Raw genomic sequence first — 19,917 nt, forward strand, 5'->3', positions numbered from 1 at the left:
TGAGAAAAACAAGCTGGGTCTGTTAACCAGTGAGTTTGTTCTTTAGCGTTACCGTAGACAAAACTTGTTTTACGTTGAACACTTTGTTTAAAGCTAGGAAAACCCAGTACTTTTTTTTTTTTTGAAAAACCCAGTGACTCAAAGGAAAGATGACCTCGATGTACAGAAGCCTTCATGACAACTATGTTTCAAACAAAGGGGTAGGTTGGCTCGCAGGATGTATTTTTCTCTGAGACCATTGTTTTCTTAACTAAAAAAATCTTTCTGCTAATTTTTGTCAGAGGAGGACCAGCTGTGTGACATTGGCTGTGATTTTGGGCTGTCTGACTGTGCTTGGTGTTATTCTTGCCATCGCTGTGTTGGAGAGACCAACACCTCCTAAAAACCATGACACTCTTCCTAAGAACAGTGCTGGGCTTAACCTCACTGACCAGTGCAGGTAATAACCTTGTGTCTTGCAAAACTATTTGAACAGGGTTTTATGAATGTATTCCACTTTATGTGGAACAAAAAGTGAAGCATAGTTGTGAAATGGAAGAAAAGTGATTTTCAAATTTTGACAATTTTAAGTCTGAGCCTTATATTAAGCTCTCCTGAGTCAATACTTTGTGGAACCAGGTTTCAAGATCTAGACACTAGAAAAGCTTTCTATGCTTCTTTCCACATTGATCAAGTTGGCTGGGTCATTCTGACAAATGAATGTGTTTTGATTCAAACCGATCCCAGGTAGCTAATGTTGAAGGACTCTAACCAGCTTCCCTGTCTCTGGTGAAGATAAATATTTCCACAGCATGATTCAACCACTGCCAGAATTCACTGTGGAAATTGTGTTTTAGTGTTTAGCCTGTAAGTCAAAAGTTTAATTTTGACTTCATCTGATCAGAGGACCTTCAGCATGTTCATTTAAAACTTTAAATCAGACCACTCTTGGGTTTTCTTATTGTCTCTCCTACACGAGTGTAGACAGTGGATTGGTGGACTGATAATGGTTTTCCTGCCAGAAGATTTTCCCACCTGGGCTGTTGATCTCTGCAACTTTCTCACATGACACTACCAGCACCACGCTTTACCGATTGGATAGTGCATTTATGGTGATATGCAGTGTGAGTTTTCAACAATGGACCTCTTCTTGTCATTGTTGAAAATTCTTCTTCACAATGAAGAAAAATTGTATTTTACTGCGATAACCTAAAAGTTATTTGCAAAACCTAAAAGTTATTTGAAAAGCACCTTAGGCCTCAAGAAAGCTCCCAACATGACAAAATTTTATGTGAAAAGGACTTTTAGTGAGCCTAAGAGTGTCTTAAAACAAATATGACCACATCATTCAGATATTTAAGACACTTTTTTTTTTCATTTTCCAGTTATGCAGTGCTTTGTGTCTGTCTATCACAAAGAAAAGGCTCAACTGTTACAAATATTTTATACGGGATTATAATAATTTTTATTAATATATAGCCTGCTTTACCCTGCAGCATGACCCTTGTGGAAAGTATTCCTCTATATCTAAAATATAACAACAATGCAACTTTTGGGATCCCCCTGGATAAAGCCTGGAAAGACCTTATCTCCCGAGCATCACACAGCGTGAATGTAGTCTCATTCTACTGGACGTTAACAGGGGAGGACATCAACGTCAACTCCTCCACTGATATCGCCGTGAGTTCCTAACTCGGAAATCGCTTACATTTGTCAAAAACGTCTGAGTCTTTGTTGAATGTTTTGTGGAAACCAGGGAAGGGACATCCTACAAGCGCTTGGGGAACTTCCCTCCAGGAACATATCTGTCCGCGTGGTGAGCAGCGTCCCCACAGTCAAAACAAACTCCACCGATCTAAAGATCCTAAAACAGAAAGGTTTGATAGTTGCTCTTTTCTTTTAAATTCTCACAGGAATTGCCGATTATATTTCTGGCAAACTATTTTGATGACTTTTGTCTGCAGGAGTTCAGGTGAGAAGAGTAGAGTTTGGTCGCCTGACGGCAGGCGTCCTCCACACCAAGTTCTGGATTGTTGACATGAAGCATGTGTTCATTGGAAGTGCCAACATGGACTGGAGGGCTCTGACCCAGGTAAAACTACACATGGCAATAATTCTTAAGTTCACATTCTTCCTCTTTAAATTGCTTTCAAAGTAAATTCCCCACTTTGACTGCAGGTAAAGGAACTGGGAGTGGCGGTCTATAATTGTTCCAGTCTTGCAATGGACCTTTATAAGATCTTCCAGTCCTATTGGGTAATGGGGCAACCCAACAGCTCCCTGCCACAACCCTGGCCTGCAAATTATTCCACTAACATCAACAAACAGCACCCTCTGCTGGTAAAAGAGGATAACATCTCCAGCAGTCTTTACATTGCTGTGAGTGGCCTTTGTTACATTTCTTCTTTTAATTTTTTTTTCTTTGAGTTGTGAATTTTCAAGAACAATGGGTTGTACAACAGTGTGGTTCAGTTTGGTTTCAACCACTAAAACCAAAGAGAGGGTCGGGCGAGTCTGATGTTATTTTTGATTTTGTGTACTATCCCAGGGTTCTCCGCCATCCTTTTGTCCTCCATCAAGGACTCAGGACCTGGAGGCGATACTGTCCTCCATCTCAGAGGCTGACAGATTTGTAGATGTTGCTGTCATGGAGTATTTCCCCACCACTCGTTTTGAAAAGCCTCACAAGTAAGCTGAAAGGTCTTGTTTTAACATTTAAAATGTTCCGGTTTTGTTTGAGGTCCTCACTCTGGTGTCATTCCAGATACTGGCCGTTCATCGATGATGCCATTAAGATGGCTGTGTTTGAAAGGAAAGTGAAGGTCAGGATGTTGATCAGCTGTGGACGTGATTCTGATCCAGCCATGTTGCCCTTTCTTCAGTCTTTGGCTTCAATGGATTACCCTCTCCATCACATCAGCATCCAAATAGTGAGACAATATGGAGACAAAGTATCTGTTTTATACATGTGTGATTGTGCTGTAAAATTGCACTTTCCCATAGTAAATTTCTTTAGTTGTTGCTTTCCTCCCTTACACTTTAAATAATCAAAGATATTTTAACACTAGTTTTTTTTTTTTTTTTTTTCAAATTATTACAGTGAAAGGCATTATAAACCCACAACAACATATAAAGTTCTGCAGGCCTCACTTGCTTCAGTTAAATTCTTAGATAATGATTCAGCAATGAAAAAGAAACTGTGCACCCTTGCGAGAATTTCACAGCCAAAACTAAAGCTGAGCAAAAACAACACAATTTCCAACACACAATAAAATCTGACAAGACAGAAGTGGAACTTTTTTGAAGCTGATTTCTAATACACCTGGTGTAAAACTAACGGCATTTCAAAAACAGGACACCATGCCAACATGGTGGTGGTAGTGTGATTGATTGGGGTTACTTAAGGAGAATCGTGACCTTCGGTTAAAGAAAGTCCACATGTTATGGCCTAAAATATGGTGGTTTTGGAAAGGCCTAAGATTTTAATAACATTAACATGCTGCAGGATGGTCTTGAACATGTCGCTCATGCAGAAAAGTCCTCTAATGTGGCTGAATTAAAGTAATTCTGCAAAAAAGAGAGAGAGAGACAAAAATGTCTTTGGCAAAGCCAGTTATTAGGTTTAGGGGCCAATTACTTTTTCACACTTTTTTTGTTTAGGGTGGATTTTTTTACCTGAATAAATAAAATCATTGTTTAAAATAGCATTTTGTATTTTCTAGGGAGCAGATACTTTTTCACAATGCTGAAAAGTTCTCCTAAAAGCCACCTGTTTTTATATTGTTGTTGTTTTGGTTGTTTCAGAAACTTTACATCGTCCCAGTGGGAAATCAGTCTGATATTCCATACACCAGAGTCAATCATAATAAATACATGGTGACTGATAAAGTTGCATACGTAGGTGAGTTAATATTAATGTCAACTGAGGGGTTTAAAATAATGAGTGGGGGCTTTTTAAATAAAAACTATGTTAATAATTGACCGGATAACACTGTTTTCCAACACAGGTACCTCCAACTGGGCGGCTGACTACTTTCTGACCACAGCTGGAGTGAGTCTGGTCATTTCCCAGAACACTCCTCACTCTGCATTGAACAATAAGACCCTGTACCACCAGCTGAAGGACGTATTCACCAGAGACTGGCACTCAGAATTCGCTGTCCACCTCGGGGATCTAGGACACAACCCAGACTGTGCTCTGTCACCAAGATGACTGACGTTTTTATCAAACAACTACAAATAATTTATTTTGCTTTCTTTGCAACATTTCCACCATAACTGTTGCTTTGCATTGTTTCATTTTCAGTATCAACATTTTAGATAATTTTACTAAGTTTCTGTGATGCTTTAGTTAAAGGTTCTGATAGTTCCTTATTCATTTCTATGTATCTTTACCTGCATTGCTTTTTTACTTCTCAATATATGGAAATAATATATCACATTCAGTCTAGTTCAGCTACTAGATTATAAGTTATTAGTTAGCTGTTTGTGTAATAAGCGTAGATGGAGCTTTAGCATAGCCTTTAGATCTTATTACTGAGTGATTGCTGTTAACATTTGCAAAAAATCAAACGTTAATGCCAAAATTTAAACCTGAATTTGAGAAGACAACTTCATAGAGGCAGCTACGGCTACGAGAATGACGTCTTTGTAGCTTTTGCTTAGCATAACATACAATTTTGTGTTATTTTTCATAATTATCTTTAAACAGAAATTGTAGAGAAACACAACACAATAATATTTTAAAGATTGAAAATATATGTAGTCAAGACTTACTCAGCTGCATCTACTGTAAAATCTTTTAAAATCTTTTTCTGAGTATTGCTTTATGATTTATTGACTTCCTCAACATAGAAACTCTGAAATAATTCCCGGACAGCATCTTTTGTAAGGATAGATACTGGAGAGATGCCTCTAGAAGGTGTGCTTAATAGAAATCTTCAAGAAAATACCAGAAAAGACTGATACAACAAGTCTGGGGAATAAAATATTTTTTAAAGATTGCTGCTTGTGACAAAGAGAGTAGAAACTGCTGTAATGTTTTGTCAGAATCAATCTTTTGAAAAAGAAAAGGATTCACTGAATGTGCATTAGGAAAAACTCCTGAATAATAAATATGGAACCACAGACTATAACAGGAACAATAAATAGTCTTTGATTTTGGTTCTTGCACAATCAAAGGCAAATGAAGTTGCTTATAGACGCCACTGAGCTTTCTGTGAGCACCAAAGAGGGATGCTATACAAAGAATATAAATTTTAAAACTTCAAATCTGTTACGTTTAAAAGAAAAGGTTAGTACAAAATATAAGTGATCTCAAATTCTTGTTTTTTCTTTACATACATTCTGGTCATGGACATTTCCAGAGTCCTAAAGGACTTAAAACCCAAAACTGATGTATCTTGGGTGCAGGCAGCCGATCAAAAAAAAAAAAAAAAAGCTAAAAATTCAGGAACCAAGTGTCAGCATCCCTAAGATAGCAACAGGAATTCCATTTTTAGGTCTTAATACTATAAAAAACTAATTGTTACCTTTTGTTTTATTGTTACAAAAGGTAACAATAAAAATACCTTTTGCGTTCTAATTTATATAACTTTAAAAATCTACTTTTTATTCATTTCTTGACAAATATTTTATATTATTTTTATATCTTTTCAAATGAACCTTTATCATTTCAAATCTGTAGGTAAATGCAAGTACCTCCATATTTCTTGGAGGTAAAATATGGTCGTTTTTTTTTTACTAAATGAAAATGTGTGCAAACTAACAGAGGACAGCATTTGGTCAGGGTTGTTTCCTTGTCCTCCATGACAGTAGGTGGCAGTGTTGTGATGTAGTGGGGCATTGAAGAAATGGCGCAGGGCGGAGCTTCAGCTTGTAGTACGTGTGCCTCTTCACAGTGAGAGAGCTAGCTCTACAGCAGAGAACAGGTCGAAATTATGGTGTTACTCGAGAATGATTCGGTAAGAATATAAAACAGACTATCTGAAATGTATTTCTCTGTTCGTATGAATTCACTGCTGTACATAAATACTCTCTTCTTTAGCTGTTGGCTCAAGATGTCGTAGCTAGTGATGTTAGCCTGCCTGCTAACGATTGAGTGAACTGGTTGAGACATTAAATATCGTCAAATTTTTGCATTGTAAAAGCTGTTAATACTCTCGATGTGGCCTAATAGTAATGTTTAAGCTGTATTCCTGAATTTATGTGTGATATATAACTCAGACGTGTAGTACATTCGATGTCTCCACGTATGTCTCAAGCAATGCCCTGACGTATTTTTTCTAAATATAAATATCTTTTCACTCTCTATTAAGATTGATCGAATGAAAACGAATTGAGTTTATGTCATGTGTCTCAATGTATCATTTGTTAGTATTGCAACCTGTTTGACGCTAGCAAATTACCTGAATGATAACTTTAATTAAATATAGTTCTACAAATCAAATGGCTTAACAAACCACAAACTTGGTTTCATATATACTGCTATTAGTCCAAGACATCTAGTCCAGGTTTGAAGAGTTTAAATACTGTAGCGTTTAAACTGGAACACGTTAAAGATGAAGATTAGGTGGCTTCTCCTTTTAGCCATTTCCCCAATCGGAAGCCATTATCGGAGGGCAACTTCAGCTTCGTGTCTTTATTTAAAACAAACTGGTTTCTGCATTTGTCCAGTGTCTAAGGTAAAAAAAACGACCCAAAATGAATATCCAGTATGTTGCAAGTTTAATCGTGAATCAGGAGATATATCATCATGAAATACTCAGATGTCAAATATAATAGAACAAAATTATTTTTAAATTCATGACCCTATATTGCACCATATTGTCATTGATTTGGCTAGGCCTGTTGATTCATGGTGTCATGTTCCAGTCAAAATAATTCTGCATGAACCACACACCCTTGTCTGTAGATATTTATTTGAGTTTCTTTACTGCATCTCCTTACAGTATATTTTGAGCAGACTATAGAAAATCACCTTAAAAAAACACACACACCATGGATGACGACTCCTTCTCAAACCTGAAAGTCGGTTTCGCAATCACCAAACTTACAACGAACAAAATGACCGATATCATTCTTCTCACCTGACTTTGTAAAGTGTACGGATTAAAGGAGAAAAAAAAAAAAACAACCTCAAACTGTTTTCTCATTAGTTTCTCACAGAGCTCACTCGGCTCTTCCAGAAGTGTCGGACATCAGGAAGTGTTGCCATCACACTAAAGAAGTGTAAGTTATTCTGTTTGACCTAAATCACAAACATACATGTTTAATTTGCAACGTTTAACCTCCAAGAACCAGATTATTATTATTTTTTTATTCCTTTAGATGATGGTAGAACTAAACCAGTTCCCAAAAAAGGGCATCCGGAGTCGTTCGAACCTGCTGATAACAAGTGTCTCATCAGAGCATCTGATGGCAAGAAGAAAATTAGCACAGTGGTGAGCTCCTTTTTTTGAACTCAGTTTTTCAGTCGGGTTTTCTTTATATATTTGCTGTATGATCTATTCATGAACCATACATTTCTAATTTTAGGTCAGCACCAAAGAAGTAATCAAGTTTCAGATGGTAGGTTGAGCTCATCAAGTGTTCTTTGAATACAGACCCAGTCCTTTGTTTTAACATCTTTAATCATTCATCCATCTGCATCTGTATCGTCCTTTCCAGGCATACTCCAATCTTCTAAGAGCTCACATAGACGGTCTTAAGAAGAAAGATAAGAAAAGCAAGAGCAAGAAAACCAAAGCCACACAATGAGCGATGGACTCTTAATGGAAACAGTGGCTATCTGAGCTGTCCATCACAGGTTGAGGGGACGGTAAGGGGGAGCTCCTTGTGATGACGTGATCTCCAACTCCGCTCAGCTCTCCTCTTGCTCACCTCAAACCTCAGAATCCTGGTGACTATGTACACAAGATGCCATTGTTTACATGGTGATGCTTTATCCCCTGGCTTTTCAGTGCCATCCGGTGATTAAGAACAAGACCTGAGGATTTTCATTTTCTTGTACAACATGGAGCCATGTCACCATTTTATTGAATCCTGCTTCCCCTGGGGCCAACCCCACAGAGCCCAATTCTTAGCAAGCTTTGATTTTTGCTTATTGATCCTTATTTATGTTGTGCAGGGTTGGCTTTTTAATTTGAAAAAAAAAAAAAAATTGTTTCTTTTTGAGGATTTGAAAGTCATCCAGAAATAGTTGAATCAATTTGTGATTGCTCAGCGTAATTTGTGTTTAGGTTTCATTTTTAGTAAAACGCCTAACAAGTTGCTCCCCTTTCTATTTACATGGCCAGACTATGCTGTACCAATCAAAAAGGGTTTGTATTGTCCCTGGCATCAGAATTTAAGTTCATAAATAAATTTTTTTTTTTTTTGGGGGGTTAAAAATGTGAATGATTTCAGTTCTTTCTGTTAAAATGACAGATAATGACTGGGCATGGGCAGTGTAGAAAAAAAAATACAGTTACAAACAGTGTATACATATAGACATTTCTGTGCTGTGTTGGTAAAATCAGTCTGTATTGTTTAGAGACGGGTCAGTTCATAGAGCTGTATTCTTCTTGTCCAGTCTGTCCTTTGGGGACGCTGTCAGGTTGCGCTGCCGGTCGCTCTCGTCCTGATATCCCTGCCTCATCAGGCTCGCTACATACTGGAACATCGTCTGAAAACGTAAAACACATTTTAAGCATGTCATGAAAAAGGTACTTAAATTGGGAAAAAAAATAAATAAAAAATTAAATTGTAGGTAAATTGTAGGTGATTTTAGCAAATCATCTCTCATACAGAAAGCTTCTTTAGTTCTGATATCCGGGTTGGAAATATCAGGCTTATAAGTTGTAATCAGAAACGATCAGACTGCTGCTCTATCACCTACAGTCAACAATGAGTTTCACAACGTTACCAAAGCAATTCACAAGTTGGTATTGTCAGTGTTAACATTAACAGGAAATTGAAGAGATGATAGTGTCATTAATGATAACTTATAGGTCTGATACTTCCAGTCCAGGCTTCAGTACTGAAGAAGCCTCTTAGATGAGTTTAAACATCTTTAAAATAAAAGACCTGCCCTTTAAAAAAAAACAACTTTTTCTCATGTCCTGGAACTCTGAGAATTTACACCAATGCATGCTAATTTATCCTTACTGCTTGTGCTGCTTTTGTCCTTCCACTAAACTTTTCTATAAACTTAATTTCTTTAATTTGTTTAGTCTCTTCCCTTCCTTGTGAAAGGTGTCTGTGAATGTCTGCTAGACAACAGCAGTCCTCCCAAGGATCATATGAGACATAACACAATATTTCTGTATTAAAATGTTTCTTTTATATAAAATCACATTGTGTAGCACTTTTCAGGAACTTCAAATGCACTTTACAAAGAAATAACATTTTAAACTAGTCTGTTATATTCTAATATTCAGAGACTGAATTCTGGGTTTTACTTTCCTCTAAGCCATAGTCATTAATATTAGAAAAAAAATCTCTGAACTTTGCTGTCTTTTTAAGGTTTGGTGGCTTGGATTTAAAGATGTACTTATTTTTCTCCACAGGTTAACTGCACACGGTTTAAATATATTCATAGGTAGTCGTGACAATAGATTAAAAGCTCACAAAGGGCCATAGATGCTGTTTGATAAAGAACTCTGTGCATATATAAAAATGTAGCCTTTGATCTTTTCCCAGAAATCTCTGCTTAGGAACAAAGGTAATCCTAAAATGGATTCGCCTGCTGGGGAGTCATTTTTGAGATGATTCAAATCTTGCAGCAGCACAACACGAGGCTGCAAAACCATGTCCTATTATTTCTGCCGTGGTAAGTTCCATCAGACACAGATTTTTATAGTAGTCTGAATCTTTAATTTGACATGCTGCACGCTGCATCGAGGACATTTGTCCACAGCAGCAGTGTTGTGGCTGAAAGTGACGAGTCAGAAATCAGCTGCTCTTTTTTGCATCATCACCTAGATTCTGTTTCTCAAAGAGACACACAAAATAATAAAAATATAATGCAATTCAAAATTTAGATTAAAATGCATCAAAGTTCATCACAAGCTGTTAATGATTTACTCTCCTGTAGACCAGCCTATTTGACCCTTGCTGAATCGACACACTCCTTTTTTCTTCTCTCCAGTGAGTAACCTCTTTAATGTGCATGAAAGCCCATTTGCACTACCGATATAAAAAAAAAAAGATCCCTGGAATCCTAATAATGAAAATCTACTTGGAAAATAATTACTTTGTATGTGAAAGTAATGAAAAATCCTGTGCTGGAGCCAATGGCCTGGCAGACCACAAGTACGAGAGGAGGTTATTGTTTTTACATGAAGCACTCCATCAGTACTGTTAAAGTATGAAGACGTTTATTAGATTTAATTCTGAAGTAATTGAGCAAATAAGTTATTTATAACCCAGTACTATAAACATATTTTAGCTAGAAAAAGTTATATTTTTAATTAACCTACCTTTTTTGATGGAGCACCGATTATTAAAACTTTTAAGAGTAAATGTGATTTAGAATGTTTGAATTTTGTAAAATATTTATGAGATTCCGAGTTTCAACCTTTTGTGGTTCCATTAATTTTTCAGATTCACAGAAAAAAAAAATAGCTTTAACCAGTTGTAAGCAACTATGTATATTTTCAAGGGATTTTTAACATCAGAGAATAAATAAGAAAAAAAGCAACGTAACCAAACACTTGTTAGGCAGACAACACAAAAACCACAAAAAGTTAAGTCTATACCATTAATTTAATTATTTAGACTTACCCTACTGACCAGTTATTCATTTTGAAATTCCAAGACCTAATTGTTTGTCATTTGTTTGATACATTTCTTCGATTTACCTTCCAAGCCTCCTCCAACTCGGCGGTCCACCTCTCCTTTAGGATGGGCTGCACAGCACAGATAAACTCTGCACCCACATACTGAAAAACACCATCCATGTTAGAGACTGATTTGTCTGCGGATGATAATCGTTTTGTTTTTTTTCTTGTCACTTCTTGTGGTTGCTGCGATTGTCAGAGGGTCTTACGTTGTAGTATTTAGGTGGGGCGTTGTAGTGATAATGGCTTTTTCCCAGCTCCACAGCCAGAGCTTCCAGTCTCTCCGGCTGATCCAGTCTGGCCACACTCTTCTCAATAAAGGACATCACCCTGAGAGATCGAGAGAGGGTTGGGAGATTTGGGTTCAGTTTCATTGATCCACTAACATCCTGCTGTTACCAATATCAGTGTAGAAGGAATACGCACTCTTACAAACGAGCTAGTAAAGTATTTGTGCTCATATTACTTGCACAATGCTTTTATTTTATTTTTTTTCATTTTTACGTCTGCCATCAATCCGGAGTTCTTCCTCCTCCTCCTCCTCGCTCGGTGTCGGGGTCTCATCTGATTTTCCAGCAGAAAAGCTTCCCACTGGGATGTGGAATGCCTCTAATCTGTGCATGGATTGTTGAAATGCCACACTGCCCTCTGCACCTTCAAGTCCTCAGATTTTAATTGGCTATTTTTGCCTTGGCTCAGCCTCACTGTGTTGCATCGATGAGAACCATTCAGATTACAAAACCACTTGAAGTGTTTTGCACTTTCCTAGCCGCTCGTCTCTTTAATATGCGCAGCGTGGTTTTGTTACCTCGTTTTATTTTTATATAAAGAAAAATAAATGAGTGCAAGAAGAGAGCTTCAGATTTTTGTTTTTTTTATAGTTTTCAAAAGGCTGACTTTGGCTTCAAATCAATCAAACCAACTTCCCCTGTCCTTGCTGAAGAAAATCATCCCCACAGCATGATACTCCCCTGGTTGAGGTAACGGTGTTAATTTGTTCTACAAAAAGTGTTTTTCGTGTCAGTTTTTGGTCTAATCTGAACCAATCACCTTCTCCTTCACAGCTGCCATGTCCCCTGCATGTCAAACAAAACTCCGACTTCCTTTGGCTTTCTTTAAAAACAATCGATTTCAACTTCGCACTTTTCCATTGTGACCAGATCTTTGAATAGATCAATCAATCAAATTGTATTTGTATAGCACATTTCAGCAGCAAGGCATTTCAAAGTGCTTTACGTAATTAAAAAAAAAAAAAAAAAATCACACATCAGCTGTGGATCTCTGCAGCTCCTCCAGAGTTACCTCGTTTTACCTCGGTTGCATCAGGCTTCACAGAGCGACCGTGTTCTTTGATTTTCATTAAGCCGTTTGTTCCCCAACAAACCTCAGAGGCATTTACAGAACAACCGGATTTATTCTGGAACAAAATTACACACTTGTCTCTGCTTAGACTCCTGAAGGCAGTTGGGTTTTATTTAGAGACATAAGAATAAAAGTGGGCGCATACACAGATGCATGCCACACTTTTCAAATTTTAAAAGCAACAATTTCACAGTTATGCACTACTTTCACAAGGTGCTGCATAAATGCCTAGGGCCTTCTTACTTTAACAAACTAAACATAATTATTTTGCTCCAAAACAATTCAATCCACAAGGATGAGCTTTAGTCTCACATACATGAGCACTGTTTACGTTTTTTGTTTCGGTTCATCTGGCTGCCATAAATTCCCTCAGAGGGACTTTGTAACCTAGTGACCACCATTCCTCAGAGTGCTTGAAAATTTGCCTAGTGCCTAATATGATGTAGATGTAGAAGTGAACCTCATCCCCCAGGGTGTGTCTTTTTAAAATTTGTGTAACAGTCCTAACATTAACATCAGACCTAATTATAGACATTAATTACATTTAATAATCCACAAACCACTTTCCTGCTGTCTGAGAAGACAAAGTGCTGATGCAGAACAAGTTTGAGTCATCAGTAAACAACTGCAACCGACCGATTCGACCGATTCTGATTCACAATTTCTTATTTCTGCTGTTTGATCCCAGACATTAGTGATATGCAGGTTTCCTCTTAATTTGTGCTTATTTCAAGATATTATGTGCCTTAAACAGCAATTGGCAGTTTCTCCATTAAAGGCTGAGAAAAAAATAAAAGTACAATTCAAAGCAAAAGTACAATAAATGCAGCACTTAAATTAAAGTCTGCTGGACATAAAGACGGAAAGAATGGATTAGATTTTAATATTTACCAACAAACAGAAATGTAGATTTACATAAACCAGACTGAAACACAGATGTCAAAGCTCTTTGGCTTTCAAAATAGTGCATAACTATGGAGGACCAAAACTGACATATTAAGAAAAAAAAGCATAAATATATATTTAGTTTTTCGTTGTCCTTACACATGAGTTTCCAACAAAAAATGTATACATTTTCTTTTTAATTTCCCCTAAACATGCATTTTTGTCAAGAAAAGTAAATATTTTGTTTTGTCTTTTCCTTATACCATCCCTCGTTCTTTTGTCATTGCCTCCTCTCCTTTTCTTACTTTTCCGAAAATATATACATTTTTTGACGGAAACTCATGTGTAAGGACAAGGAAAGACTAAATATATAAATTACGCTTTTTTTCTTAGTATGTCAGTTTTGGTCCTCCATACATAACTGTGAAGTAGACAGGAAATGAATTAGTATTCCACACTTTAAATTAGACATCTTCAGGAGTCACTCATTTTGCAAAACAGAGTCTGTCTGGGTGTGGTTTAATCTTGGTATAAATCCAGCTACTCTTTTACGGCCTTAGTGGTTTCATAGAGCAGATTAGAGAATAAACAAACAGCATCATGAAGACTTATTTTGAGTGAAACTCTGTGAAAAAAAGAATAATTTGCCACATTCTGCACTAAATCGTTTCTTTATGCTGGAATTAAAACAGCGAGAAAATATTTTAGAAAATTCACTTCATGATTTTAGTCTTTTTTTAAGACATAAAATAGTTTAACATTTGTGGCTGTCAGGGGACAAAATTAGAAAAAGCTATCAGGGTGTGAATACTTTTCGGGGCGTGAATAGACGCCCAAACGTGTCGAGACGTTTGGGCGTCTGTGCCGAGACGTGTCGAGGCGTGTCGGCCGCAACTCACCGCAGGCCGTGCGCTCTGAGCTCCCGGTTTGTCCTCAGCTTCTCCAGGTCCTGCACATCTCGGAACAGGAAGAAGACATCTTTGCACTCGGGATGCGTCTCAAACAACCTGTTACCAAGACAACAAGAGCAGCAGAATCAGCCATCCGTAAGCCTCTGAGAGCCACTCGTGAGGCAGCCTGTCACATCCTTGGCCAAACCGAAACAAATGTTCCCCATGGGTCCCCCCCGCCCCCCCTACATCATGAAGATTAAAACCCTTCAGGATTAGTCACAGTGTGATCCTGTATTCAGGGTAAACACACATTTGTTCTCGTCATCATTTTGATAAGTGGCTTCACTGTTCAGCCATTTTTCTTCCTCTGGTACTTTGAAAAGAGATCAGATTTAGCTTTTTTGTTTTCTTTTCACAGATCTTGGTCTGAGTATTTATTTCCCCAACGGCCTTGCGCTCCGACTTTAACAACCAGCAGCTGCAATCAGTAGCAAGTTTGTCAGCCAGATGATTCCTCAGTTTGCTGCCCATTGATCAACAGCTGCAGCCGTCTCTGGCTGTGGATCCTGAGATTTAGTTCAGCTGGAAGGTTATAGAGTTAAGGATACTTAACTCTACAAAATAACAGATCTTGGTAATAGGTTTTAAGGTGGACAGTGATTTTAAATTGGACAGCCAAATCAGAGCCGTGTTTAAGTCGAGCTTTTATCATTTAAGGCGATTGGCATCAGTGACATCTTTTCTTTCCAGGCAGCATTTTGAAAGTGATCCACACTTTTATTTCAACTCGATTGGATTACTGTAACGCACTTTATCTGGGAGTCAGTCAGTCAGTCGCTGCTCTCACGTCTGCAGCTGGTTCAGAATGCAGCTGCACGACTTTTAACAGGAACTCGAAAGAGGGAGCATGTGACCCCTGTCCTGGCCTCACTTCACTGGCTGCCTGTATATTTTAGGATTCATTTTAAAATTCTTATGTTTGTTTTKAAATCACTGCATAATCTTGCCCCGGCTTACTTCTCTGAGCTTCTTCACCCCTACGTACCTTATCGGTCTCTCAGGTCAGCAGATCAGCTGCTCTTGGAGGTACTGAGATCCAAGAGGAAGCTCAGAGGGGACAGGGCTTCCTCTGTCATTGGCCCAAAGTTATGGAACGACTTGCCTTTGCAGGTCAGAGAGGCCCCTTCACTGTCCACTTTTAAAGCTCGTCTTAAAACCCATTTATTTTACTTGGCTTTCAACACCAGCGGGATCTAGTTTTAAATTGTGTGYTTTTGTTTTTAAACTGTAAGAGTTTTTTTTAGTTTTTTTTTAAGTTTTTAAATTTATTTATTTTTAATGTTATGTTGTGTTTTACTGTACAGCACTTTGTATCAGCTGTGGTTGTTTTTAAGTGCTTTATAAATAAAGTTGGATTGGATTGGATACTGTTTTCCATAAGATACTTAATCAGCTTCCATAGCAGCCTGTAAGCGAGACATTTTATTAGCAGATAGTTTTATGAAAAGCTTTAACCTGACAGTCTGCATTTACAAGAGTAAAATAAAATCCCAATTAAGATGAATGTAATACTGCCACAGAATGTGCTGTCAATTAAAAAGTCTAATGATTTTAAGCAAACGATTAAAGTTAAAACAATTTCCAAAATGCCGACATGCGGAGAAACGTCCTCTCCTCGTCCTTCAGCTTAACATGCAGCCTCCATACATCTAGACAGGATGAATTCCTGTTTTCCTCAGGCCGTTATCTCCATGTGCTTCATCCGACCTGCATTAAACCAACGTTCCGGCTCACTCTAATCTTGTTTCTTCCCTCTTTAGCTGTTTATCATGATTTACATTTGGCCTTTCAGTGTGTAAATCTCATTTCCTTCAGCCTGAGCCTTACAGTTCGGTCATGACCACAAATTCCCATTACAATCTGTTTGTGTTTCACTCCTTTTTCTTCTATTTAAGCTTCAAGTCTGTCTTTCATTACTTTGACATCTCTCACAACATCTCCGTTTTGTTTGGCCTTGGTTCAAATTTCCAGACACAGTTGACTGGTAATCACCAGTCACCGGGCTGCTGATTTACCATCTTGAAAGGAATTTATGATCCTTAAATGATCAGCTTAACGCACACGTTTTCTGTCACTCGGCTGCAATAATATGTTTAGAGCGACAACTCTCAGTTTTAAGCATAAATTCTGATCTGTGTGTCTGTTTGCTGCACAGAGGAGGCTTTTCTTCTGCAGTATTTAGCCATAAAGATCAATATTTCTCAGCTCCTTTGGTCCGAGTTATTTTCAAGGTCTGCTTTGGTCAACTGAATGTTTTGTGACAGGAAACGCAACAGATGAGCATCATCCAAGGCAGGCGATTTCCCACACCTAGCAACAATATTCAGAAAGGGGAGAAAAGTTTGTTTTTAATATGGAAGATTTTTACACGCAGGTTATTTATGGAGTAAGACATAAGTTTTGGTCATTTGACGCATTTATTTATGGAGAATTTTGAACATTTTTTTTTACAAAGAAAAAAATCTTAAAAATGACAATGGTGCATGTTAGGTTTCTACCCCATGTAGTTTTGCATGACCAGAAGACCTTCTTCTACATGTTTGCTGTGTGCCAAACAAAAATTCCCATGAAAAGATAGACCACCCCACCAATCGCCGTCATGTCAAACTCTCCCACCAGAAACTGATTGGCTACTTCGCTGATAACTGCTCTCCTGGTCTGGCCTGTCAGTTTAAATGGACATCAGTCACTTGGCAGCTCTGTAGTTGTGACATCTTTTGTTTTCACATGGTGGTATTGGATGTTAAAAACTTTGGATAGTTTTGTAGCCATTTTAGAAGAGCTGCATTTAACACTGTATTTACCTGTTGGGTGACAGATGAAAGCAATTGTTTTTATTTAAGGACTCAGAATGAAGATGACTGAATGTGGAAAAGCCGAATGAGTGTGAATTATTCTGTAAGGAACAGTCTCTTTTGATTCATAGAAATGTGATTTATTGATATTGATTACCACAGTTTGACTTAGAAGATCTAGCCGAGGCAGCTGCCGGCTAGATCTTATTGGATGCTTTCTATATTTTTTTCCATACAAATTTAATCTCTAATTTCTTAAGCAAAGTTTTAAATAAATGTTGGCATCTAAGCATTGAAATATTTGAAGGCAGTCTTTGTTCTTTGTTTTTTTTTTTAGTCATTCACTCAGTAGTGCTGTCAAGATAAAGGAAATAACTTTCTTTTTTCCATTTTCTGTCCCTGGCCTTACTCCTGATATTAAAAGGTGGGGAAACGGACTGCTTCCCCTCTCAGCGCAGCGGCAGCGTGTAGAGCTCTTGTTATTTTCCACTATTGTTTGTTCCTCTCGTGGACAGGAGTGCGCACGCTCTCACAACATGCGCAGACAATGTTGCTCCCGCGAATGGCTCAAGTGGGATTTTAATTGGCTTCGCACAGAGGTTTCATTCCGTTCAATTATGCATTATTCACGGCCATTTTTGATCTGCTCTTTGCTCGTTTTGAATATGTGTAAGAGAGAGAACATTCTTTGGCAGGAAGAAAGATACCGAGTGTTGAATTGATCTCTGTTTGCAGCCGAGATCCGGTGCGGTGACCCTGGTTTGGCTCTGAGCTTCATCTATCTGAAAACCTGCAAATCCGAAGGTCTTTTTACACCACGGGGTTCACAGTTTTTCACTTTATCATTCTTGATTTGCATTATCCTTTTCTACAAACTCTCAGAGAGATGAAAATGTTTTCCTGGACGCTAGTTATCTTCATAAATTGTACAAATTAGTTTTCCTGATGGCTAATGCCCTAATTAGCCAACACTACTGCAGACCAGCAGCTCTGTCATTCAGGTAACGATGTTAGGATGTGAGAGATAAGGGAGGAGAACAAGCAGGAGGTTTCTGCTTCCAGCTCTCAGTGGAAAGCTGTGGGTCAGAGTATCAAGCAGGAGGAATGTACAGTTTGTGGCTTGTAACAGGCTAGGCTCCCATCAGAAAGCATTCCCAAAGATCCTAAGTAGACCTGAGAGGTCATGAGGTCAGCAACGAGTAGATGCCTTAGAAAAGGCATTTTAACACCTGAAATTAGATGTAGTTTTAGATACTGGTGATATGGCTTCCTGCCCAGAGCAGCCTTCCAGTTGAGGGCAACCTGTTCGACCAAACATAATAAAAACTGGCAGCCTGACTTACTTTTTTGAATTTCTGCCACCCCTCTAGTCTAAGGGGGATACACATCTCCATGTAGACTAGGTGGTAGTTGCTCAGACCAAAAGATTTTTTTAGATGCCTTCTATGTTTTTTTATATATATGTACCAAATTAATGTGTGATTTCTTAAGCAATGTTTTAAAAAATGTAAACATTGAAATCTATGAAGGTGACAGTTTCAGTCTTCCTTTTCAACCCGGTAATGTTGAGAAGATAAAGTAAATAACTTTCCTTTTACATCTTATGTAAAAAAAAAAAAAAAAAAAAAAGATCGTTATTGGTGCATCCCTACTAAAACAGAGTAGGGATGCACCAATAAGAAAACTTGGGTCGTTGTCTGATACCCGATTTTATTATTTATGATGCTGTTGTGGTCATCAATAACTGCTATTTCTGTCAGGTTTGCAGTCATAGTTTAATTAGCAGTGTATTTCAAAAGTAAAATATGACATCATAGTGTAATGTTTGTTTATGCCAAAGCCTGGGTAAGGAAGGCTGGCCCTGACAGGGGTGTCAAACTCCAGTCCTCAAGTCCTAAAAACTGCCACTGTCCTGCAGTTTTTAGATTTGCCACAGGTACAAAACACTGTAATGAAATGGCTTAATTACCTCCTCCTTGTGAAGATCAGTTATCCAGCGCCTTGATAATGACCTAATTATTCTATTCAGGTGTGCTGCAGCAGAGGCACATCTAAAAGTTGCAGGGCAGTGACCCTCCAGGACTGGAGTTTGAAAATGGCGATGAAGAAAAAAAGTTTATTTTCTCCTCCTTTTTCTGTTGTGACCATACTAGTAGAATTAAATACGTCATTTTATAAAATCATTGATACTTTTTTGTTGTTTTAAACGTAAAAAATTCTACAGGGCATTTGATCTTTATGTTATTTAAAATAAATCATTTTAAAACTAAAAACCCAACAAGAAAGACACAAGATAGTGTGAAGACGTCTTACCCGACAAACATAATAATCCCAACTTTGGCAATATCGTCTCGAATAACTTTCCAGGAATCCTTGATCATCTGAACCTGCTCCTCGCTGAGATGCGCAGCAGCTGCGGCGGCTGCAGCCTCCTCTCCGTCCCTCTGTGAAAACTCCTTCTTTGTTGCCAGATCTGAAATCGCGCACCCCATTCTTCATCTAAAATAACGGAGATGATGGCGACTTTTTGTTATTATTCACTGCCGGTCCCAGATAACGGACATAGAACCGAAAGGTTAAACTGTTCAGCGAGGCGTCTGGTTTGAGAGTGCGCGTCTTGAACTGTCTCCCCTCTTTTCGAAAAAAACAAAAACCAAAACAAAAAAGCATCACTCAAGTCAGAAATTACAGTTGGGGAGGCTGGTTCTGGTTGTTGCTTTCGCAATAAGATAAACACCTCGCTAGTGAGCGCATAATTCCGAAAGAGCTTTTATTTTGCAGAATGGTGCTTTGTATTTCCGGTTTTAGCTAGGGCATTTACTGCTACCTTTACACTGATTTTCGAACCAAGTATGATTTAATTCGGGGTGAACTGAACTGAGCCACAAATATGGCCTCAGTATAATACCATAACAGAAGATTATCACACAAACAACTACACCGACTGTTAAGGAGGTGGGTGTTCTTCTTCGATTCACCCAAGGATTGCAAATAGAGGCTTAAACACACTTTTATTTGAATAACTCTGAGCAACTTGCAAAGAAACCTTGTGCATTTTGTTGCCATGAACAAACTTTTAGCACAATTCTGGCTGTATGTTTGACGACTATTCTTACTTAAGCA

At 38.1% G+C, this 19,917-nt stretch overlaps 3 protein-coding genes across 3 annotated transcripts; 2 read left to right on the top strand and 1 right to left on the bottom strand.

Annotated features, from left to right (window-relative positions):
• The first annotated feature begins 129 nt into the window (after positions 1-129).
• On the top strand, positions 130-4,790 carry pld4 (phospholipase D family member 4). The gene is made up of 10 exons (XM_008399452.1): positions 130-200; positions 282-439; positions 1,476-1,659; positions 1,736-1,856; positions 1,944-2,071; positions 2,158-2,358; positions 2,528-2,667; positions 2,744-2,909; positions 3,784-3,880; positions 3,987-4,790. Exons 1-10 carry the CDS (start codon positions 150-152, stop codon positions 4,190-4,192), a joined length of 1,452 nt encoding a protein of 483 aa, XP_008397674.1. The 5' UTR covers positions 130-149; the 3' UTR covers positions 4,193-4,790.
• Positions 4,791-5,815: 1,025 nt separating this feature from the next.
• srp14 (signal recognition particle 14) lies at positions 5,816-8,258 on the top strand. Its single transcript, XM_008399453.2, has 5 exons — positions 5,816-5,942; positions 7,137-7,209; positions 7,309-7,421; positions 7,516-7,548; positions 7,648-8,258. The coding sequence occupies exons 1-5, from the start codon at positions 5,919-5,921 to the stop codon at positions 7,735-7,737; spliced, it is 333 nt and encodes a 110-aa protein (XP_008397675.1). The 5' UTR covers positions 5,816-5,918; the 3' UTR covers positions 7,738-8,258.
• A 100-nt stretch (positions 8,259-8,358) lies between these two features.
• xgb (x globin) lies at positions 8,359-19,514 on the bottom strand. The gene is made up of 5 exons (XM_008399454.2): positions 19,108-19,514; positions 13,946-14,053; positions 11,009-11,129; positions 10,821-10,901; positions 8,359-8,644 (listed from the first exon to the last, which is right to left on the bottom strand). Exons 1-5 carry the CDS (start codon positions 19,284-19,286, stop codon positions 8,525-8,527), a joined length of 609 nt encoding a protein of 202 aa, XP_008397676.1. The 5' UTR covers positions 19,287-19,514; the 3' UTR covers positions 8,359-8,524.
• Positions 19,515-19,917: the final 403 nt, after the last annotated feature.

This window comes from Poecilia reticulata, linkage group LG22 (genome assembly GCF_000633615.1).
Source record: "Poecilia reticulata strain Guanapo linkage group LG22, Guppy_female_1.0+MT, whole genome shotgun sequence".
Classification (NCBI taxonomy): Eukaryota; Metazoa; Chordata; class Actinopteri; order Cyprinodontiformes; family Poeciliidae; genus Poecilia; species Poecilia reticulata.

Bases quoted from the DNA above. Each gene is read 5' to 3' on its own strand.
- pld4 (XM_008399452.1), top strand. From the start codon at position 150: ATGACCTCGATGTACAGAAGCCTTCATGACAACTATGTTTCAAACAAA. The intron at 440-1,475 runs GTAATAACCTTG...TTTACCCTGCAG, and splicing joins AACCTCACTGACCAGTGCAG to CATGACCCTTGTGGAAAGTA. The intron at 1,660-1,735 runs GTGAGTTCCTAA...TGTGGAAACCAG, and splicing joins ACTCCTCCACTGATATCGCC to GGAAGGGACATCCTACAAGC.
- srp14 (XM_008399453.2), top strand. From the start codon at position 5,919: ATGGTGTTACTCGAGAATGATTCG. The intron at 7,422-7,515 runs GTGAGCTCCTTT...TTCTAATTTTAG, and splicing joins AGAAGAAAATTAGCACAGTG to GTCAGCACCAAAGAAGTAAT. The intron at 7,549-7,647 runs GTAGGTTGAGCT...CGTCCTTTCCAG, and splicing joins AAGTAATCAAGTTTCAGATG to GCATACTCCAATCTTCTAAG.
- xgb (XM_008399454.2), bottom strand. From the start codon at position 19,286: ATGGGGTGCGCGATTTCAGATCTGGCAACAAAGAAGGAGTTTTCACAG. The intron at 14,054-19,107 runs GTAAGACGTCTT...TCTTGGTAACAG, and splicing joins GGGATTATTATGTTTGTCGG to GTTGTTTGAGACGCATCCCG. The intron at 11,130-13,945 runs GTGAGTTGCGGC...TCGATCTCTCAG, and splicing joins CTCAGAGCGCACGGCCTGCG to GGTGATGTCCTTTATTGAGA.